Genomic DNA, 23,925 nt, shown 5'->3' on the forward strand with positions numbered 1-23,925 from the left:
CACACAGAGACAAACACACAGAGACAGAGACAGAGACAGAGAGAGAGAGAGAGAGAGAGAGAGACACACACAGACAGAAACACACAGAGACACACACACAGAGAGACAGAGAGGGGGCCGGTAGTATTTAAATGTGTCGGAATATGTGTAATTATTCAATGTGTTTTGATGAAGTGTACGGATTATTTGCATATTTATAGAATTATGAATTCATGATCCTCCCTCTATTTCTACTAAATGTATTCTTTCTTATCTCATTTCTATTTATCTACACATTCTAAATCCCTACAGCAAATATATATAAATACCACACGTGGGCACATTCCCGTCACAGAGAGGCCCACACACCTGCCTTTCCCCATTATCTCTTTGCATGCAATGCTTCTACTGCAGCCAGGGATTCTGGGTAATTGCATATAAATGAGCACTCACAGGGTGTCACTTTTTGCTCCTTGTCCATTTTAACATGAACCTTATAAGTTTATGCCTTCCGTATAACAGCTTTTTTTAGCACAGCTTGGGTTACAGAGGTGTGTGTGTGTGTGTGTGTGTGCGCGCGCGCGTGTGTGTGTATAGTGTTGTGTGTGTATAGTGGTGTGTGTGTGTGTGTGCGTGTGTGCGTGTGTGTGTGTATATTAGTTTAATTTGGGATCATATTTAATATATCACCGCTATTAGCTAATTCTCTTCTCAAGCCCAGACCCCTCCATTGTACTGACACCGCGAATGCACCGTGTGGGTCAGAGTAGGGCCTTTCCCAAGAAATTAAGTGCCAAGCTGCTTACCAGAACTTTTGTTGGGATGGGGGTGGGGGGGGGGGCGCTCGTTAGCATGCGGGATTCGCTCCTTCTCCCTGAGAATCAATCTCTCTCTCCCCCCACAGGAAAATGGTTCTTTACAGTAAGGGCAGTGACTTAGATTGTAAGCTCTGTGGGACAGGATCTCCTTTGCACTTATTCCGAGTGTTTGTAATGTACATTCACCTCCTATTGTAATGATGCACAGCGCTGCGTACATGGCGGCGCTATAGAAATAGAATTGTACATATAATGTGGAATTAACCACCAATGGAGGTTGTGATGGCAGATACAGGAGATATGTTTGTAAACCCCCCCCCCCTCTCCTACAGGGTTACTAGCAAGGTCAGTGTATGCTAGGCCCCACCTGTGTTGCTATGGGGATCCAGACGTCACACAGGGGTATTCAAGGAGGAGGGGCTGTTCTAGAAGGTTAGGTTCCAGGAGGAGAGGAGCCTCGGGGGGAGAGTAGACACCCATGTTCTTAAGCTAATAGTATAGACCAGGCTCCCTTAATGTATTATGTTATAGACAGGGATAGTATCCTTGTTAGTTAGGACCCCGAGCGATTACAGAGGGTCCAGTATAGTTGGTAAGTGAAACGGCACGCGCCAGATGGGCCTCGGTAATGAGGATTCCCGGATGTCGGCGGATTGTTTCTAACCGCGGATCTGCCTGGGCATTCCTGTCAGGCGGAAGTGGCAGTTACCATAAAAGCAGAAGGTATAGGATTACGTATACAGGACCCGTTAGGACGGGCCTAGTATGACTAGGACCGAGGAGAGATGTCCCAAAACAATGAGGAGGGGACCCGGGCCTTAGCACAGTGAGGAGACACGATATGTACATCCATTCCAGTGTCCCGGGCCTTAGCACAGTGAGGAGACACGATATGTACATCCATTCCAGTGTCCCGGGCCTTAGCACAGTGAGGAGACACGATATGTACATCCATTCCAGTGTCCCGGGCCTTAGCACAGTGAGGAGACACGATATGTACATCCATTCCAGTGTCCCGGGCCTTAGCACAGTGAGGAGACACGATATGTACATCCATTCCAGTGTCCCGGGCCTTAGCACAGTGAGGAGACACGATATGTACATCCATTCCAGTGTCCCGGGCCTTAGCACAGTGAGGAGACACGATATGTACATCCATTCCAGTGTCCCGGGCCTTAGCACAGTGAGGCGACACGATATGTACATCCATTCCAGTGTCCCGGGCCTTAGCACAGTGAGGAGACACGATATGTACATCCATTCCAGTGTTAGGAGTGGGCACTGATGGAAGAACAGTATTTATGCCTGACGTATAATACAGTGCAACGTGTCAGTATATGGGTGAGGGGTCCCTGTGTTCGGAGACACGAATAAATGATAGTTGTGCTAGAATGTTCCTGGCGCCCATTATTATACATCAGTGCCGCCCCAACGCCCAGCCGCCCGAATCCCGCCCCCGAGTCCCGCAAACCCATGCAGGGCAGCCATATATAACCCCCAGATGTAATCGCCCTAGGAACCCGGGAAGGGGGGGGTTACATGTTTAAGAAAAAATTAGACATCTTTTTAGATAGGAAAGGTATAAAGGGCTAAACCAAATAAGTACCATTGGAAGGACGCTGACCCAGGGAATAATCCGATTGCCAATATTTGGAGTCGGGAAGGAATTTATTTTTCCCCTTATGATATATCATTGGATGATCTGACTCTGGGTTTTGGTTTTGCCTTCCTCCGATCAAAAGAACTAGAAATATAGGATGCAAAGAAGGGCGGGGGGGCGGCAAAGAAGGGCGGGGGGGCAGAAAAGAAGGGCGGGGGGGCGTCAAAGAAGGGCGGGGGCCGGCAAAGAAGGGCAGGGGGGCGGCAAAGAAGGGCGGGGGCCGGCAAAGAAGGGCGGGGGGCGGCAAAGAAGGGCGGGGGGGCGGCAAAGAAGGGCAGGGGCCGGCAAAGAAAGGGGTGGGTGGGTGGCAAAGAAGGGCGGGGGCCGGAAAAGAAGGGCAGGGGGGCGGCAAAGAATGGCGGGGGCCGGCAAAGAAGGGCAGGGATGCGGCAAAGAAGGGCGTGGGCCGGCAAAGAAGGGCAGGGGGGGCGGCAAAGAAGGGCGGGGGGCCGGCAAAGAAGGGCGGGAGGCGGCAAAGAAGGGCGGGGGCCGGCAAAGAAGGGCAGGGGGGTGGCAAAGAAGGGCGGGGCTGGCAAAGAAGGGCGGGGGGCGGCAAAGAAGGGCAGGGGGGGCGGCAAAGAAGGGCGGGGGCCGGCAAAGAAGGGCGGGGGCGGCAAAGAAGGGCGGGGGCCGGCAAAGAAGGGCGGGGGGCGGCAAAGAAGGGCGGGAGGAGGCAAAGAAGGGCGGGGGTGGCAAATAAGGGCGGGGGGGCGGCAAAGAAGGGCAGGGGGGCGGCAAAGAAGGGCGGGGGCCGGCAAAGAAGGGCGGGATGCGGCAAAGAAGGGCGGGGGGCGGCAAAGAAGGGCGGGGGCAGGCAAAGAAGGGCGGGGGCGGCAAAGAAGGGTGAGGGTGGCAAAAAGGGCGGGGGCCGGCAAAGAAGGGCGGGGGGCGGCAAAGAAGGGCGGGAGGCGGCAAAGAAGGGCGGGGGTGGCAAAGAAGGGCGGGGGCGGCAAAGAAGGGCAGGGGGGCGGCAAAGAAGGGCGGGGGCCGGCAAAGAAGGGCGGGGGCCGGAAAAGAAGGGCAGGGGGTGGCAAAGAAGGGCAGGGGGGCGGCAAAGAAGGGCAGGGGCCGGCAAAGAAGGGCGGGGGCCGGAAAAGAAGGGCAGGGGGTGGCAAAGAAGGGCAGGAGGGCGGCAAAGAAGGGCGGGGGTGGCAAAGAAGGGCGGGGGGCGGCAAAGAAGGGCGGGGGGTGGCAAAGAAGGGCGGGCGGCAAAGAAGGGTGGGGGGGCGGCAAAGTAGGGCGGGGGGCGGCAAAGTAGGGCGGGGGCCAGCAAAGAAGGGCGGGGAGCCGGCAAAGTAGGGCGGGGGGCAGCAAAGTAGGGCGGGGGGCGGCAAAGAAGGGCAGGGGGCTGGCAAAGAAGGGCGGGGGTGGCAAAGAAGGGCGGGGGTGGCAAAGAAGGGCGGGGGCGGCAAAGAAGGGCAGGGGGCGGCAAAGAAGGGCGGGGGCGGCAAAGAAGGGCAGGGGGCGGCAAAGAAGGGCAGGGGGCGGCAAAGAAGGGCAGGGGGCGGCAAAGAAGGGTGGGGGTGGCAAAGAACGGCAGGGGGGGCGGCAAAGAAGGGCGGGGGTGGCAAAGAAGGGCAGGGAGCCGGCAAAGAAGGGCGGGGGGTGGCAAAGAAGGGCGTGGGTGGCAAAGAAGGGCAGGGAGCTGGCAAAGAAGGGTGGGGGGCGGCAAAGAAGGGCGGGGGCGGCAAAGAAGGGCGGGGGGCGGCAAAGAAGGGCGGGGGGCGGCAAAGAAGGGCGGGGGGCGGCAAAGAAGGGCGGGGGCAGGCAAAGAAGGGCGGGGGCGGCAAAGAAGGGTGGGGGCGTCAAAGAAGGGCGGGGGCCGGCAAAGAAGGGCGGGGGCCGGCAAAGAAGGGTGGGGGGCGGCAAAGAAGGGCGGGGGTGGCAAAGAAGGGCGGGGGGCGGCAAAGAAGGGCGGGGGCCAGCAAAGAAGGGCGGGGGCCGGCAAAGAAGGGCAGGGGGTGGCAAAGAAGGGCAGGGGGGCGGCAAAGAAGGGCGGGGGGCGGCAAAGAAGGGCGGGGGCCAGCAAAGAAGGGCGGGGGCCGGCAAAGAAGGGCAGGGGGTGGCAAAGAAGGGCGGGGGGCGGCAAAGAAGGGCGGGGGGCGGCAAAGAAGGGCGGGGAGCGGCAAAGAAGGGCGAGGGGCGGCAAAGAAGGGCGGGGGCCAGCAAAGAAGGGCGGGGGCCGGCAAAGAAGGGCAGGGGGTGGCAAAGAAGGGCAGGGGGGCGGCAAAGAAGGGCAGGGGGCGGCAAAGAAGGGCGGGGGCCAGCAAAGAAGGGCGGGGGGGCGGCAAAGAAGAGCAGGGGTGGCAAAGAAGGGCGGGGGCCGGCAAAGAAGGGCAGGGGGTGGCAAAGAAGGGCAGGGGGGCGGCAAAGAAGGGCGGGGGTGGCAAAGAAGGTCGGGGGTGGCAAAGAAGGGCAGGGGGGCGGCAAAGAAGGGCAGGGGGGTGGCAAAGAAGGGCGGGGGGCAGCAAAGAAGGGCGGGTGTGGCAAAAAAGGGCAGGAGGGCGGCAAAGAAGGGCGGGGGTGGCAAAGAAGGGCGGGGGGCGGCAAAGAATGGCGGGGGGCGGCAAAGAAGGGCGGGGGCGGCAAAGAAGGGCGGGGGGCCGGCAAAGTTGGGCGGGGGCGGAAAAGTAGGGCGGGGGCCGGCAAAGAAGGGCGGGGAGCCGGCAAAGTTGGGCGGGGGCGGAAAAGTAGGGCGGGGGGCGGCAAAGAAGGGCAGGGGGCCGGCAAAGAAGGGCGGGGGTGGCAAAGAAGGGCGGGGGCGGCAAAGAAGGGCGGGGGCGGCAAAGAAGGGCGGGGGCAGCAAAGAAGGGCGGGGAGCGGCAAAGAAGGGCAGGGGGGCGGCAAAGAAGGGCAGGGGGCGGCAAAGAAGGGCTGGGGGCCGGCAAAGAAGGGCGGGGGGCCGGCAAAGAAGGGCGGGGGGCGGCAAAGAAGGGCGGGAGGAGGCAAAGAAGGGCGGGGGTGGCAAATAAGGGCGGGATGCGGCAAAGAAGGGCGGGGGGCGGCAAAGAAGGGCGGGGGCAGGCAAAGAAGGGCGGGGGCGGCAAAGAAGGGTGAGGGTGGCAAAAAGGGCGGGGGCCGGCAAAGAAGGGCGGGGGGCGGCAAAGAAGGGCGGGAGGCGGCAAAGAAGGGCGGGGGTGGCAAAGAAGGGCGGGGGCGGCAAAGAAGGGCAGGGGGGCGGCAAAGAAGGGCGGGAGGCGGCAAAGAAGGGCGGGGGTGGCAAAGAAGGGCGGGGGCGGCAAAGAAGGGCAGGGGGGCGGCAAAGAAGGGCGGGGGCCGGCAAAGAAGGGCGGGGGCCGGAAAAGAAGGGCAGGGGGTGGCAAAGAAGGGCAGGGGGGCGGCAAAGAAGGGCAGGGGCCGGCAAAGAAGGGCGGGGGCCGGAAAAGAAGGGCAGGGGGTGGCAAAGAAGGGCAGGAGGGCGGCAAAGAAGGGCGGGGGTGGCAAAGAAGGGCGGGGGGCGGCAAAGAAGGGCGGGGGGTGGCAAAGAAGGGCGGGCGGCAAAGAAGGGTGGGGGGGCGGCAAAGTAGGGCGGGGGGCGGCAAAGTAGGGCGGGGGCCAGCAAAGAAGGGCGGGGAGCCGGCAAAGTAGGGCGGGGGGCAGCAAAGTAGGGCGGGGGGCGGCAAAGAAGGGCAGGGGGCCGGCAAAGAAGGGCGGGGGTGGCAAAGAAGGGCGGGGGTGGCAAAGAAGGGCGGGGGCGGCAAAGAAGGGCAGGGGGCGGCAAAGAAGGGCGGGGGCGGCAAAGAAGGGCAGGGGGCGGCAAAGAAGGGCAGGGGACGGCAAAGAAGGGCAGGGGGCGGCAAAGAAGGGCGGGGGCGGCAAAGAAGGGTGGGGGTGGCAAAGAACGGCAGGGGGGGCGGCAAAGAAGGGCGGGGGTGGCAAAGAAGGGCAGGGAGCCGGCAAAGAAGGGCGGGGGGTGGCAAAGAAGGGCGTGGGTGGCAAAGAAGGGCAGGGAGCTGGCAAAGAAGGGTGGGGGGCGGCAAAGAAGGGCGGGGGCGGCAAAGAAGGGCGGGGGGCGGCAAAGAAGGGCGGGGGGCGGCAAAGAAGGGCGGGGGGCGGCAAAGAAGGGCGGGGGCAGGCAAAGAAGGGCGGGGGCGGCAAAGAAGGGTGGGGGCGTCAAAGAAGGGCGGGGGCCGGCAAAGAAGGGCGGGGGCCGGCAAAGAAGGGCGGGGGGCGGCAAAGAAGGGCGGGGGTGGCAAAGAAGGGTGGGGGGCGGCAAAGAAGGGCGGGGGCCAGCAAAGAAGGGCGGGGGCCGGCAAAGAAGGGCAGGGGGTGGCAAAGAAGGGCAGGGGGGCGGCAAAGAAGGGCGGGGGGCGGCAAAGAAGGGCGGGGGCCAGCAAAGAAGGGCGGGGGCCGGCAAAGAAGGGCAGGGGGTGGCAAAGAAGGGCGGGGGGCGGCAAAGAAGGGCGGGGGGCGGCAAAGAAGGGCGGGGAGCGGCAAAGAAGGGCGGGGGGCGGCAAAGAAGGGCGGGGGCCAGCAAAGAAGGGCGGGGGCCGGCAAAGAAGGGCAGGGGGTGGCAAAGAAGGGCAGGGGGGCGGCAAAGAAGGGCAGGGGGCGGCAAAGAAGGGCGGGGGCCAGCAAAGAAGGGCGGGGGGGCGGCAAAGAAGAGCAGGGGGCGGCAAAGAAGGGCGGGGGCCGGCAAAGAAGGGCAGGGGGTGGCAAAGAAGGGCAGGGGGGCGGCAAAGAAGGGCGGGGGTGGCAAAGAAGGTCGGGGGTGGCAAAGAAGGGCAGGGGGGCGGCAAAGAAGGGCAGGGGGGTGGCAAAGAAGGGCGGGGGGCAGCAAAGAAGGGCGGGTGTGGCAAAAAAGGGCAGGAGGGCGGCAAAGAAGGGCGGGGGGTGGCAAAGAAGGGCGGGGGGCGGCAAAGAATGGCGGGGGGCGGCAAAGAAGGGCGGGGGCGGCAAAGAAGGGCGGGGGGCCGGCAAAGTTGGGCGGGGGCGGAAAAGTAGGGCGGGGGCCGGCAAAGAAGGGCGGGGAGCCGGCAAAGTTGGGCGGGGGCGGAAAAGTAGGGCGGGGGGCGGCAAAGAAGGGCAGGGGGCCGGCAAAGAAGGGCGGGGGTGGCAAAGAAGGGCGGGGGCGGCAAAGAAGGGCGGGGGCGGCAAAGAAGGGCGGGGGCAGCAAAGAAGGGCGGGGAGCGGCAAAGAAGGGCAGGGGGGCGGCAAAGAAGGGCAGGGGGCGGCAAAGAAGGGCTGGGGGCCGGCAAAGAAGGGCGGGGGGCCGGCAAAGAAGGGCAAGGGGGCGGCAAAGAAGGGCAGGGGGGCGGCAAAGAAGGGCAGGGGGCGGCAAAGAAGGGCGGGGGTGGCAAAGAAGGGCAGGGGGGGCGGCAAAGAAGGGCGGGGGTGGCAAAGAAGGGCAGTGAGCCGACAAAGAAGGACGGGGGGCGGCAAAGAAGGGCGGGGGTGGCAAAGAAGGGCAGGGAGCCGGCAAAAAAGGGTGGGGGGCGGCAAAGAAGGGCGGGGGTGGCGAAGAAGGGCGGGGGCGGCAAAGAAGGGCGGGGGGCGGCAAAGAAGGGCAGGGTGGCGGCAAAGAAGGGCAGGGGGCGGCAAAGAAGGGCGGGGGGCCAGCAAAGAATGGCGGGGGCCGGCAAAGAAGGGCGGGGGTGGGTTGCCGGCAAAGAAGGGGGGTCGCTGTGTAGGCCCTTTCTTCCATGTAGTAACACAGGAGGGAGTAGGAGGTATGATACTGATTATTGGACCAAGAAGTAGCTGACCCGATGAAGGGCCCCGAGAGGTGGGAAGGCGGGGAACATATATACTGCTTGATGGTCCAATAAAAGGTATCTGACCCCCCCCCCCTCCCCCTTCCCCTCCCCCTCCGGCCTGTGTTACTACATACATTTAGAACGAGTATCTCAGCCAATTAGAATTTAAAAACGGTTTTACATTGCGGCCGTGTCTTTTTTTCAGCCTAATCTAACCTATAATGTCTCACCCTGCCCATCCCGCCTATAATGTCCCACCCTGCCTATCCCGCCTATAATGTCCCACCCTGCCTATCCCGCCTATAATGTCTCACCCTGCCTATCCCGCCTATAATGTCCCACCCTGCCCATCCTGCCTATAATGTCTCACCCTGCCCATCCCGCCTATAATGTCCCACCCTGCCCATCCCGCCTATAATGTCTCACCTTGCCTATCCCGCCTATAATGTCTCACCCTGCCCATCCCGTCTATAATGTCTCACCCTGCCTATCCCGCCTATAATGTCCCACCCTGCCTATCCCGCCTATAATGTCTCATCCTGCCCATCCCGCCTATAATGTCTCACCCTGCCCATCCCGCCTATAATGTCTCACCCTGCCTATCCCGCCTATAATGTCTCACCCTGCCTATCCCGCCTATAATGTCTCATCCTGCCCATCCCGCCTATAATGTCTCACCCTGCCTATCCCGCCTATAACGTCTCACCCTGCCTATAATGTCTCACCCTGCCTATCCCGCCTATAATGTCTCACCCTGCCTATCCCGCCTATAATGTCTCACCCTGCCTATCCCGCCTATAATGCCTCACCCTGCCTATCCCGCCTATAATGTCTCACCCTGCCTATCCCGCCTATAATGTCTCACCCTGCCCATCCTGCCTATAATGTCTCACCCTGCCTATCCCGCCTATACTGCACTGACACACTTTATTCGAGCAAATACCCGGTATGTACCTGGCAGATACCTGGAATGCGCCGCTCCTCACCTCTGACAAGCCCCGTTGCGTTTGCCTTCCCAGCCTGGGTTCATGCCTGGCTGATGGGCGGCTGATCTGTTAAATGATAATGATTAGGATTTAATAGGCTGCAATGCTTCGCGTGTCTACCAGATGGCATAAATTCATGAATTGTAATGCAGTATATATATATACTGTGCAGTATTGCAGCCAGCGGGAATAAAATGCTTCAATCCCTGCCGGAAAATAACTCAATGCACTCGGGCAGAAAACAGTCACAAACCTCAATACACCCGGGTATACCCGAATTCGTGGGACTAGCCGAGCTCGAATAAAGTGTGTCGCCAGTGTAATGTCTCACCCTGCCTATCCCGCCTATAATGTCTCACCCTGCCTATCGCGCCTATAATGCCCCACCCTGCTTGGGTCAGAAACCCGTTGGGATATTTGTGTGTGTATCACAGCACTGGTACACAGCAATGTGTTCCCATGCATAACTGGTACACAACTGGTACACAGCTGGTACACAACTGGTACACAGCTGGTACACAGCTGGTACACAGCTGGTACACAGGCAGAATGATCAAACCTCAGTTATGGGGACACAGGGGCCGAACTACTACAGGTGCAACCGGTTCTGCTGCACCAGGGCCCACCTGCTTTAGGGGCCATGTGTCGGAACACGTATTTTAGCAGCTGGCCCCCTCTCTCCACACCCCCCCCCCCCGGGCCCTACCGGTGGCGCTGGGCCTTACCCGGAGGATAGCGGTGCATAACGTTTTGATAACGTAATGCTAAAAATGTAACACACTTGTGTGGATCCGGCCCTGTGTATCAGAGGTACGTGTGTGTCCGCTGACACGGTTACGTATGTAACACACGTGTGTGGATCCGGCCCTGTGTATCAGAGGTACGTGTGTGTCCGCTGACACGGTTACGTAAGTAACACACGTGTGTGGATCCGGCCCTGTGTATCAGAGGTACGTGTGTGTCCGCTGACACGGTTACGTATGTAACACACGTGTGTGGATCCGGCCCTGTGTATCAGAGGTACGTGTGTGTCCGCTGACACGGTTACATATGTAACACACGTGTGTGGATCCGGCCCTGTGTATCAGAGGTACGTGTGTGTCCGCCTACACGGTTACGTATGTAACACACGTGTGTGGATCCGGCCCTGTGTATCAGAGGTACGTGTGTGTCCGCTGACACGGTTACGTATGTAACACACGTGTGTGGATCCGGCCCTGTGTATCAGAGGTACGTGTGTGTCCGCTGACACGGTTACGTATGAAACGTCACATATTTATCAAGTATATTGCAACTGTTTCCTAAAAAGCCTTACGCCACCGTAAAGGTGCCGGAGAAACCTGCCGCAGAAATCCACCGTGAAAGAATACGGTGAAAGGGACTTTCCTCTCGGAATAATCACGGGCTGTTTCCCAGAGGTACGTGTGTGTCCGCTGACACGGGTACGTATGTAACACACGGGCTGTTTCCCAGAGGTACGTGTGTGTCCGCTGACACGGGTACGTATGTAACACACGGGCTGTTTCCCAGAGGTACGTGTGTGTCCGCTGACACGGGTACGTATGTAACACACGGGCTGTTTCCCAGAGGTACGTGTGTGTCCGCTGACACGGGTACGTATGTAACACACGGGCTGTTTCCCAGAGGTACGTGTGTGTCCGCTGACACGGGTACGTATGTAACACACGGGCTGTTTCCCAGAGGTACGTGTGTGTCCGCTGACACGGGTACGTATGTAACACACGGGCTGTTTCCCAGAGGTACGTGTGTGTCCGCTGACACGGGTACGTATGTAACACACGGGCTGTTTCCCAGAGGTACGTGTGTGTCCGCTGACACGGGTACGTATGTAACACACGGGCTGTTTCCCAGAGGTACGTGTGTGTCCGCTGACACGGGTACGTATGTAACACACGGGCTGTTTCCCAGAGGTACGTGTGTGTCCGCTGACACGGGTACGTATGTAACACACGGGCTGTTTCCCAGAGGTACGTGTGTGTCCGCTGACACGGGTACGTATGTAACACACGGGCTGTTTCCCAGAGGTACGTGTGTGTCCGCTGACACGGGTACGTATGTAACACACGGGCTGTTTCCCAGAGGTACGTGTGTGTCCGCTGACACGGGTACGTATGTAACACACGGGCTGTTTCCCAGATGGCCCATTCTCACGCTATTTGTCACTAAACGCGGCCTTTGTTAATGCTAGCGGGGGGGGGGGGGGTTATGCCAATGTTTCCCAGCCTGAGGGGCACACAAGATCTACAAGTGTGGCTGAGAGTGACACACACACACAGAGGGACAGAAGGACACACAGAGGGATAGAAGGACACACAGAGGGACACAGACAATAGCAACTACAAAGGAGGGGAGTTAGTGACAAATATATACAGGCGGACTGGAAGAGTGACGGAAATGTTCCTGTTTTAATATATAATAATTATTATTATTATTATTAATAATAATAATAATATATCCCTCTATATGAAATGCTTTCCTTATTCTATTACATAGGACCGGGGCAACCAACTGCGGTCCTCAAGGGCCACCAACAGGTCAGATTTTAAGGATACCCCTGCTTCAGCACAGGTGGCTCAATCAGTGGCTCAATCAACAGACAGGAAAATGGCAGACTGGCTGAGCTACGCAGCTGTCACTTCCTATGTTTCTAGGAAGATTGAGTGCCGGTACACCACGTGGCAGCGTGGCACGCAAGGGATCGTATGAAATAGTACGGGTATTAACCTCAGACAGCTCCCCGGCACACTCCGTTAGCACCTTCACCGTCCTGGTGACTACGGGCTCCCCGCCCCTGTCTCCCGATGGAAACTGCGTCACCTCCACTATCTCCGTGACAATTGTCTCTGTCACCTCCGTGACTTCTGTCACCTCCCTGGTGGCCAGCGGCTTCCATGACCAGCTCCCGCCAGAGCTCCTCTGCAGGGTCCCCCTCTGCGGTGTCCACACGTTCCCCGCGTGGTCCGGCGTGGATCGGGGAGTCCCACTCCTGAGATCCCCGTTCCACACCTTGGCTTCCGTGTTGTTTTGTTTTGGGAGGGGGTCGAGGCCCTGGCGGCTCTTGCCGGAGACGGGAGACAAGTTGAACTCTTTCTCGATCGCCAGCTCGTTCTGTTTTTTTTCCCCTGGTCCGGCGCTGGGCTCCGTGTTGTTCCTGAGGCTTGGGATGTCCAGGATGGAGTCCTTCTTCAGGTAGCACTCCTTCAGGAACCTCTCGGACTTCCTGCTCTTCTCCCCCAGGCAGCTGGGTCTGCTGACCGAATTACCCATGGTGAGCGAGAGCGGAGTGGCAGAGGCAGAGAAATCTCAGACATCGGGGTTTGGGATCCCAGCCTGAAATAAATGGACCGTCGAAACGTTATTATCAGGAGACGGGAGTGTGAAACACATACAAGCTAAATTACGTTGTGTGTGTGACACCGTGTTAGTGAATTTGTGCAGCGGTTAAAAGGCCTCAGGGGCTGGAATTAGAGGACACCATTAACCCTAACCATGCCGGGCTCTGCGTGTTATTACACTGCTCTATATATTATTATAACACTGCTAGTTAGGGTCGCCAGGTGTCCTGTATTCTGTCCAGTAAAAAATGAGAGGTAATACTGGGCGTGTATGTGTATACCGCTATTACCTCTCTGGGCGTGTATGTGTATACCGCTATTACCTCTCTGGGCGTGTATGTGTATACCGGTATTACCTCTCTGGGCGTGTATGTGTATACCGGTATTACCTCTCTGGGCGTGTATGTGTATACCGCTATTACCTCTCTGGGCGTGTATGTGTATACCGCTATTACCTCTCTGGACATGTATCTGTCTGGTATTACCTCTGTGGACATGTATGTGTATATCGGTATTACCTCTCTGGACATCTGTGTGTCCGTTATTACCTCTCTGAACATGTATGTGTCCGGTATTACCTCTCTGGACATGTATGTGTATACCGCTATTACCTCTCTGGACATCTGTGTCCGGTATTAGCTCTGTGGACATGTATGTGTCCGGTATTACCTCTTTGGACACGTATGTGTATACCACTATTACCTCTCTGGACATGTATGTGTATATCGGTATTACCTCTCTGGACATAGTGACCTGACCGACTTGGGGGGGCCGTGGGTTTTCCCTGAGCAGGGAGAGAGCAGCGCTGTCACTTGGGGGCTGGGCAGCTTCCTCCATCCTGATTGGCTGCATTACCCAGCAGCAGCCAATCAGGAGGAGGTGTCAGGAGCCTGAATATGGGTCCAAAGAGAGGAGGAAACAGCATGGAGCAGAGAGAGGGTGTCTGTGTGTGTCTCAAGCGCGTTGCACTTTTCACCATTGTGTCCAGTATTTTTGGAAAGCTGCCTGGCACCCCGAGTTGTACTAGCCTCTCCGGCAGCTAAGTGGTTACATTGTGTGCTCACAAAATATTTGCTTATAATATTGTTATACTCCAATGGCAGAAGGTGGCTGTGTAATAATAATCAGCATTGTTTGAGGTACACAATAAGGCAGCCGATCACACCCGTGGAGCAGCTTCAGCGGGGCGTGTATTAGGGAAATGTTGCAATCCAAGGACTTTTCATGTTTTTTTTGCCCGGGATACAGATGTAGCAAACCTTATCATTACGCGTTGCATCGACCGTCGCCGAATTCACGCTGCGGGGGTCCCAAATCGTGAGCGGGGTCCCACCGCAGCGAGATCGCGACAGGCACTGTCCCTGCTTTTTTGTCCAGTGGGAACAGTAAGTCTGGTTACATCTGTGTGCCAGATTGTGATAGTCAGCACGACACACACACACACACACACTCCCACACACACACACACACTCACACACACACACTCCCACACACTCCCACACACTCCCACACACTCCCACACACTCCCACACACTCCCACACACACACTCCCACACACTCCCACACACTCCCACACACTCCCACACACTCCCACACACTCCCACACACTCCCACACACTCCCACACACTCCCACACACTCCCACACACACTCACACACACTGTATGCCAGATTGTGATAGTCAGCACGACACACACACACACACACACTCCCACACACACACACTCACACACACTCCCACACACTCCCACACACTCCCACACACTCCCACACACACACTCCCACACACTCCCACACACTCCCACACACTCCCACACACTCCCACACACTCCCACACACTCCCACACACTCCCACACACTCCCACACACTCCCACACACTCCCACACACTCCCACACTCCCACACACACTCACACACACTGTATGCCAGATTGTGATAGTCAGCACGACACACACACACACACATACTCCCACACAATCACACACTCACACACACACACTCTATGCCAGATTGTGATAGTCAGCACGACACACACACACACACACACACACACACACACACACACACACACACACACACACACACACACTGTATTGGGGTGTCTCACACACTGCACCCCTAGATTTTATTTCTAACCCTTCCTTTGCATCAAACATTTCCCCCAGGCCTAAAATTGCATTTGAAATGTGTTTGACGGTGAAGGGTTAAGATCCGTATTAACGTTTATTAGAGCGGCATGGAACCCCCCTAATTAGGGTGGGTATAAGCCCCCCTCCCCCAGCTCCTCTGTGGCATGCTCATGCTCAGAGAGGTGGGGTCACCTCCCCCCATTCTCTCACCACAATGCCACCTTCCCATGCAACAAGTTCCCGCTTCTCCGGGGGCCCTGCAAGATAGCCACCGGTTCTAAGGGGCCGGGGCGGTGAGCGGAGGGGAGAGCGGGCGCCGGGGAACTAAATAAACAGTTACAGAACCGTCTGTGACGTTTCACAATCATTTACTTCTTCAGCAAAAGAAAAGCAGCGTCAGCTTATATAACGTCACCCTCCTTTACCTCCGGGACCACCCACCCCTCTTCCAGATCGGGGGCTGTGCTGGGATGGATGAATCCCATACTGTAGATCTGGGGAGGCCAACTCCTGTCCTCAGGGGCCACCAACAGGTCAGGGTTTCACGATATCCCTGCTTCAGCACAGGAGGCTCAATCAGTGGCTCTTTCAATGACACAGCAGTGGCCAACTCCTGTCCTCAGGGGCCACCAACAGGTCAGGGTTTCAGGATATCCCTGCTTCAGCACAGGAGGCTCAATCAGTGGCTCTTTCAATGACACAGGAGTGGCCAACTCCAGTCCTCAAGGGCCACCAACAGGTCAGGGGTTCAGGATATCCCTGCTTCAGCACAGGTGACTCAATCAGTGGCTCAGTCTTTGACTGAACACATGCCCAACCACTTGCCTTTGACTGAGCCACTGATTGAGCCACCTGTGCTGAAGCAGGGATATCCTGAAACCCTGACCAGTTGGTGGCCCTTGAGGACTGGAGTTGGCCACTCCTCTGCTGGATGCAGATGCTACACGAGGACACAAACATCTCCCCTTCTACCTGTACCCTCAGGGTGGAGACCCTGCTGGGTGTGCTATGGGTTAAATCGCCTTCCCTATAACGACTGACCGTTTCTTCCCATACATACTACATGCAATAAATAATGCACGTTAACCTGAGGAACAAACTGAGAAAGGAGTTAGAGCTATTTCTATAGGAGACATAACCCCCCTCCCCCCCCCCCCTTATCTCACACTGAATACTGGGAGCACAGAATCCATACTCTGCACTGGAATCACCCCCCCCCCCCCCACCCCAAGAAATCCCCCCCCCCCCCTTATCTCACACTGAATACTGGGAGCACAGAATCCATACTCTGCACTGGAATCACCCCCCCCCCCCCGAGAAATCCCCCCTCCCTCCCCTTATCTCACACTGAATACTGCGAGCACAGGATCCATACTCTGCACTGGAATCATCCCCCCCCCGAGAAATTCCCCTCCCCCCCCGAGAAATCCCCCCTCCCTCCCCTTATCTCACACTGAATACTGCGAGCACAGAATCCATACTCTGCACTGGAATCATCCCCCTCCCCCCACGAGAAATCCCCCCTCCCCCCCCGAGAAATCCCCCCTCCCTCCCCTTATCTCACACAGATTACTGCGAGCACAGGATCATACTCTGCACTGGAATCATCCCCCCCCCCGAGAAATCCCCCCTCCCCTTATCTCACACTGAACACTGTGAGCACAGAATCCATACTTTGCACTGGATTTACCCCCCCCCCCCGAGAAATCCCTCCCCCCCCGAGAAATCCCTCCCCCCCCCCGAGAAATCCCCCCTCCCCGCCCCCGAGAAATCCCCCCTCCTCCCCTTATCTCACACTGATTACTGCGAGCACAGATCCATACTCTGCACTGGAATCATTCCCCCCCCAGAAATCCCCCCCCCCCTTATCTCACACTGAACACTGTGAGCAAAGAATCCATACTTTGCACTGGATTTACCCCCCCCCCCCCGAGAAATCCCTCCCCCCCCCGAGAAATCCCTCCCCCCCCGAGAAATCCTCCCCCCCCACCGAGAAATCCCCCCTCCCCTTATCTCACACAGAATACTGCGAGCACAGGATCCATACTCTGCACTGGAATCACCCCCCCCCCCCCGAGAAATCCCTCCTCCCCCTGAGAAATCCCTGCCCCCCCCAGAGAAATCCCCCCTCCCCCCCCCTTATCTCACACAGAATACTGCGAGCACAGAATCCATACTCTGCACTGGAATCCCCCCCCCGAGAAATCCCTCCTCCCCCCCCTTATCTCACACTGAATACTGCGAGCACAGAATCCATACTCTGCACTGGAATCATCCCCCCCCCCCCCAGAGAAATCCCCCCTCCCCCCCTTATCTCACACTGAATACTGCGAGCACAGAATCCATACTCTGCACTGGAATCATCCCCCCCCCCCCCCGAGAAGTCCCCCCCCTTATCTCACACAGAATGCTGCGAGCACTGTGTTCTGACGCGCTGCGTGGCACTGTATTCAGTGCCACGTCAGAACGCAGTGCCGCGCAGCACGTCAGAACGCAGTGCCGCGCAGCACGTCAGAACGCAGTGCCGCGCAGCACGTCAAAACAGTGTCACGCAGCACCAGTACGCAGTGCCGCGCAGCGTGTCAGTACCACCCAGCGCGTCAGTACACAGTGCCGCGCAGCGCGTTAGTACACAGTGTTGCGCAGTGCGTCAGAACACAGTGCCGCGCAGCGCGTTAGTACACAGTGTCGCGCAGTGCGTCAGAACACAGTGCCACGCAGCGCGTTAGTACACAGTGTCGCGCAGTGCGTCAGAACACAGTGCGCGCAGCGCGTCAGTACACAGTGTCGCGCAGTGCGTCAGAACACAGTGCCGCGCAGCGCGTTAGTACACAGTGTCGCGCAGTGCGTCAGAACACAGTGCCACGCGTCAGAACACAGTGCCACGCGTCAGAACACAGTGCCACGCGTCAGAACACAGTGCCACGCGTCAGAACACAGTGCCACGCGTCAGAACACAGTGCCACGCGTCAGAACACAGTGCCACGAGTCAGAACACAGTGCCACGCGTCAGAACACAGTGCCACGCAGGAAGTCAGAACACAGTGCCACGCGTCAGAACACAGTACCGTTCCACGCGTCAGAACACATTGCCACGCAGGAAGTCAGAACATAGTGCCACGCGTCAGAACACAGTGCCACGCAGGAAGTCAGAACTAGGGGGTCTGGGTGTTTTCTGCACTGATCGCACTCTGCAGGGATTTTCTCACTTTTAAACCGGAAAATAAAATCTTATAGTCTGTCTGGTTCATAAAAAAGAGTCTTAATAATTGTATCTAAAATGGATAACAAACGTTGGGTATCTAGTGTTCAAACCCAGCCCGGGCAGCTCCATATTGTAATATTAACTATACTGTAGGTATAAAAGTACTTTGTGGAAGCGGGAGTGTTCAGGCAATGTGATACCTTATTGCAAGCAACGCCTCATACAACTCCAACTGTTCAGACAATGTGATACCTTATTGCAAGCAGCGCCTCATACAACTCCAACTGTTCAGACAATGTGATAACTTATTGCAAGCAACGCCTCATACAACTCCAACTGTTCAGACAATGTGATAACTCATTGCAAGCAGCGCCTCATACAACTCCAACTGTTCAGACAATGTGATAACTCATTTCAAGCAGCGCCTCATACAACTCCAACTGTTCAGACAATGTGATAACTCATTGCAAGCAGCGCCTCATACAACTCCAACTGTTCAGACAATGTGATAACTTATTGCAAGCAACGCCTCATACAACTCCAACTGTTCAGGCAATGTGATAACTTATTGCAAGCAGCGCCTCATACAACTCCAACTGTTCAGGCAATGTGATAACTTATTGCAAGCAGCGCCTCATACAACTCCAACTGTTCAGGCAATGTGATAACTTATTGCAAACAGCGCCTCATACAACTCCAACTGTTCAGACAATGTGATAACTCATTGCAAGCAGCGCCTCATACAACTCCAACTGTTCAGACAATGTGATAACTCATTTCAAGCAGCGCCTCATACAACTCCAACTGTTCAGACAATGTGATAACTTATTGTAAACAGCGCCTCATACAACTCCAACTGTTCAGGCAATGTGATAACTTATTGCAAGCAGCGCCTCATACAACTCCAACTGTTCAGGCAATGTGATAACTTATAGCAAGCAGCGCCTCATACAACTCCAACTGTTCAGGCAATGTGATAACTTATTGCAAGCAGCGCCTCATACAACTCAAACTGTTCAGGCAATGTGATAACTCATTGCAAGCAGCGCCTCATACAACTCCAACTGTTCAGGCAATGTGATAACTTATTGCAAACAGCGCCTCATACAACTCCAACTGTTCAGGCAATGTGATAACTTATTGCAAACAGCGCCTCATACAACTCCAACTGTTCAGGCAATGTGATAACTTATTGCAAGCAGCGCCTCATACAACTCCAACTGTTCAGGCAATATGATAACTTAATGCAAGCAACGCCTCATACAACTCCAACTGTTCAGGCAATGTGATAACTTAATGCAAGCAGCGCCTCATACAACTCCAACTGTTCAGGCAATGTGATAACTTGATGCAAGCAATGCCTCATACAACTCCAACTGTTCAGGCAATGTGATAACTCATTGCAAGCAGCGCCTCATACAACTCCAACTGTTCAGGCAATGTGATAACATATAGCAAGCAGCGCCTCATACAACTCCAACTGTTCAGGCAATGTGATAACTCATTGCAAGCAGCGCCTCATACAACTCCAACTGTTCAGACAATGTGATAACTCATTGCAAGCAGCGCCTCATACAAGTCCAACTGTTCAGGCAATGTGATAACTCATTGCAAGCAGCGCCTCATACAACTCCAACTGTTCAGGCAATGTGATAACTTATTGCAAACAGCGCCTCATACAACTCCAACTGTTCAGGCAATGTGATAACATATAGCAAGCAGCGCCTCATACAACTCCAACTGTTCAGGCAATGTGATAACTCATTGCAAGCAGCGCCTCATACAACTCCAACTGTTCAGACAATGTGATAACTTATTGTAAACAGCGCCTCATACAACTCCAACTGTTCAGACAATGTGATAACTTATTGCAAGCAGCGCCTCATACAACTCCAACTGTTCAGGCAATGTGATAACTTATTGCAAACAGCGCCTCATACAACTCCAACTGTTCAGACAATGTGATAACTCATTGCAAGCAGCGCCTCATACAACTCCAACTGTTCAGACAATGTGATAACTCATTTCAAGCAGCGCCTCATACAACTCCAACTGTTCAGACAATGTGATAACTTATTGTAAACAGCGCCTCATACAACTCCAACTGTTCAGGCAATGTGATAACTTATTGCAAGCAGCGCCTCATACAACTCCAACTGTTCAGGCAATGTGATAACTTATAGCAAGCAACGCCTCATACAACTCCAACTGTTCAGGCAATGTGATAACTTATTGCAAGCAGCGCCTCATACAACTCAAACTGTTCAGGCAATGTGATAACTCATTGCAAGCAGCGCCTCATACAACTCCAACTGTTCAGGCAATGTGATAACTTATTGCAAACAGCGCCTCATACAACTCCAACTGTTCAGGCAATGTGATAACTTATTGCAAACAGCGCCTCATACAACTCCAACTGTTCAGGCAATGTGATAACTTATTGCAAGCAGCGCCTCATACAACTCCAACTGTTCAGGCAATATGATAACTTAATGCAAGCAACGCCTCATACAACTCCAACTGTTCAGGCAATGTGATAACTTAATGCAAGCAGCGCCTCATACAACTCCAACTGTTCAGGCAATGTGATAACTTGATGCAAGCAATGCCTCATACAACTCCAACTGTTCAGGCAATGTGATAACATATAGCAAGCAGCGCCTCATACAACTCCAACTGTTCAGGCAATGTGATAACTCATTGCAAGCAGCGCCTCATACAACTCCAACTGTTCAGACAATGTGATAACTCATTGCAAGCAGCGCCTCATACAAGTCCAACTGTTCAGGCAATGTGATAACTCATTGCAAGCAGCGCCTCATACAACTCCAACTGTTCAGGCAATGTGATAACTTATTGCAAACAGCGCCTCATACAACTCCAACTGTTCAGGCAATGTGATAACATATAGCAAGCAGCGCCTCATACAACTCCAACTGTTCAGGCAATGTGATAACTCATTGCAAGCAGCGCCTCATACAACTCCAACTGTTCAGACAATGTGATAACTTATTGCAAGCAGCGCCTCATACAACTCCAACTGTTCAGACAATGTGATAACTTATTGCAAACAGCGCCTCATACAACTCCAACTGTTCAGGCAATGTGATAACTTTATGCAAGCAGCGCCTCATACAACTCCAACTGTTCAGGCAATGTGATAACTTATTGCAAGCAGCGCCTCATACAACTATAGCCTGGCCTTCGGCAGCTATTGCTAATTCTGGGCCTTTCCTCTGTCAGTCCGGTTAGAACAGGCAGTGGAAAGGTTAATTCCTTGAGTTGGCCTGTTTTGCATTTCAGCTCTGAGTATTGTAACAATATTCGGGGGCGGGCCTAAGAAACATTTGAATGTGTTAATCCAAAGGGTGGATATGGGTTGGAACGCCCCCTGCTGTGTGTGAGCCAATCGGTACCCAGCTTTGTGTTGTAATGATTCAAAGTTAGAGACACTCCCTGAGGATATTCAAATTGAGACATGTTTCCTAAATTTAGATTATCAGTTAGTGAGTGGAGTTAGGCCTCGGCCAAGCTGAGGCGCGCTGAGGCTCAGAGAAAGCGGGTGCTTTCCCTGAGCCTCGCGGGTGCTTTCCCTGCGCGCCGTCAGGGGGCGGGCCGGGGGCAGGCAAGTGACGTCAGGGAGCTGGTTCGGCGTCATTGGGCGAACCGCTCACGTGACCGGCCTGTCGCGCCGGCCAGCGGGGAAATTTTAAATTTCCCTAAGACCTACGCTTCCGCGCGCTTGCAGAAGCGTAGGCGAGCCCCTACTAAAGCCGCTCTAATTGCGGCTGTAGAGGTTCAGTGCTGAGCGGAAGCACGCCTCAGCGAGCCTCCGCCAGCAAGCAACAACCATGGACGAGGCCTTAGTCTTCAGAGAGAACTGAGAGAGATAGGAAGCCAAGAAGTGTTCTCTCCCTCCTGCCCCACCTGGGTGAGGAGGGAGGGGAATCAAGCTGCTATGAGCAGAAGGGCAGAGAGCATATCAGGCCTATGATGTTCTGCTGTACGCTGTGTGTGCTGCCCTGAATAAAGAACCACAGAAAGAAGCTGCTGTGTGTGTCCCTGTTCCTGTGTCTGGAGAATGGAGTGTCAGTGGGGGTCTCTCCTCTGGAGACCCCAGGGGATCCCTGCTGGCTGGAGGCGCTGTGCACCCTGAGAGAACAAGGTAACCTGTCCCACACCTCCTGTCCCTGTCCTGGGTTCTCCCCACAACACCGCGGAGCACTCAGCCCTCCTATTTACCAGCAGGTCACAGCACCCAGACCACTCAGAGGGACCAGAAGGAGTGTACCCCCTAATCTCATGTCGGGTGGGGTACCATAGAAGGGTTACACAACTCCAACTGTTCAGGCAATATGGGTCCTAGTCTGTGTCTACCTCATTAAGATCACATCTCTCATTAACACAGAACGTAAAGGGCTACATTATAAAGGAAAGGAATGCCGTTCCCAGGCCGGCAGCTGCTTTCTTTGTCATTCAGTTTTGCTTCGTCGGTTAACTTCCATTTATGTCGAGGAAAAATAGAAAGAAGCCATCTGCCGGGAGATTGAGGCAGCGGGTGAGTTTCTATTGTGGGCACGTTACGGGCAACCCCAGGGAGAATGCAGACAGGTCGCATGGGCAAACACATCTGGGAAGCTAACCTGGTGCTAAGATCTGTTTGGCAGCAAAAAATCAAATAAATCAGTGCTAAGATTCTACATTCATGGCAGGAACCGTTCCTCTGTCGTGCGAGACAGCCATACATTGTTTCACCCCATCTGGCAGTGAACGAGTTAAATCCTGTGACTTAAGTGTACTAATAACCAAGTGCTGAGAAGTAAACACATGCCTGACCACTTGTTATTCAACCAACCATGTCTCCAACCACTGCTCGTTAATCCACCAGACTATAACCAACCATGTCTCCGACCACTGCTTGTTAATCCACCAGACCATACCCAACCATGTCTCCAACCACTGCTTGTTAATCCACCAGACTATAACCAACCATGTCTCCAACCACTGCTCGTTAATCCACCAGACTATAACCAACCATGTCTCCGACCACTGCGCGTTAATCCACCAGACTATAACCAACCATGTCTCCAACCACTGCTCGTTAATCCACCAGACTATAGCCAACCACTGCTTGTTACTCCGCCAGACTATAACCAACCATGTCTCCGACCACTGCTCGTTAATCCACCAGACTATAACCAACCATGTCTCCGACCACTGGTCGTTAATCCACCAGACTATAACCAACCATGTCTCCGACCACTGCTTGTTAATCCACCTGACTATAGCCAACCATGTCTCCGACCACTGCTCGTTAATCCACCAGACTATAGCCAACCATGTCTCCAACCACTGCTCGTTAATCCACCAGACTATAACCAACCATGTCTCCGACCACTGCTCGTTAATCCACCAGACTACAACCAACCATGTCTCCGACCACTGCTCGTTAATCCACCAGACTATAGCCAACCATGTCTCCAACCACTGCTTGTTACTCCGCCAGACTATAACCAACCATGTCTCCGACCACTGCTCGTTAATCCACCAAACTATAACCAACCATGTCTCCGACCACTGCTTGTTAATCCACCAGACTATAACCAACCATGTCTCCAACCACTGCTCGTTAATCCACCAGACTATAACCAACCATGTCTCTGACCACTGCGCGTTAATCCACCAGACTATAACCAACCATGTCTCCAACCACTGCTCGTTAATCCACCAGACTATAGCCAACCACTGCTTGTTACACCGCCAGACTATAACCAACCATGTCTCCGACCACTGCTCGTTAATCCACCAGACTATAACCAACCATGTCTCCGACCACTGGTCGTTAATCCACCAGACTATAACCAACCATGTCTCCGACCACTGCTTGTTAATCCACCAGACTATAGCCAACCATGTCTCCGACCACTGCTCGTTAATCCACCAGACTATAGCCAACCATGTCTCCAACCACTGCTCGTTAATCCACCAGACTATAACCAACCATGTCTCCGACCACTGCTCGTTAATCCACCAGACTACAACCAACCATGTCTCCGACCACTGCTCGTTAATCCACCAGACTATAGCCAACCATGTC

The 23,925-nt window shown here is 55.2% G+C and overlaps 1 protein-coding gene across 1 annotated transcript in view; it reads right to left on the minus strand.

Moving 5' to 3' along the window:
* LOC142484990 (microtubule-actin cross-linking factor 1, isoforms 6/7-like) overlaps window positions 1-23,925 on the minus strand; it is a gene marked incomplete at its 3' end in the record, with an annotated part of 162,914 nt that overhangs the window by 107,300 nt on the left and 31,689 nt on the right. The window contains exon 2 of the mRNA XM_075584226.1: window positions 11,885-12,490. Within this exon, the coding sequence (XP_075440341.1) occupies window positions 11,885-12,427 (543 nt within the window). The remainder of the gene's footprint in view (window positions 1-11,884; window positions 12,491-23,925) is intronic.

The sequence above is a fragment of the Ascaphus truei genome, unplaced genomic scaffold (assembly GCF_040206685.1).
Source record: "Ascaphus truei isolate aAscTru1 unplaced genomic scaffold, aAscTru1.hap1 HAP1_SCAFFOLD_502, whole genome shotgun sequence".
NCBI lineage: Eukaryota > Metazoa > Chordata > Amphibia > Anura > Ascaphidae > Ascaphus > Ascaphus truei.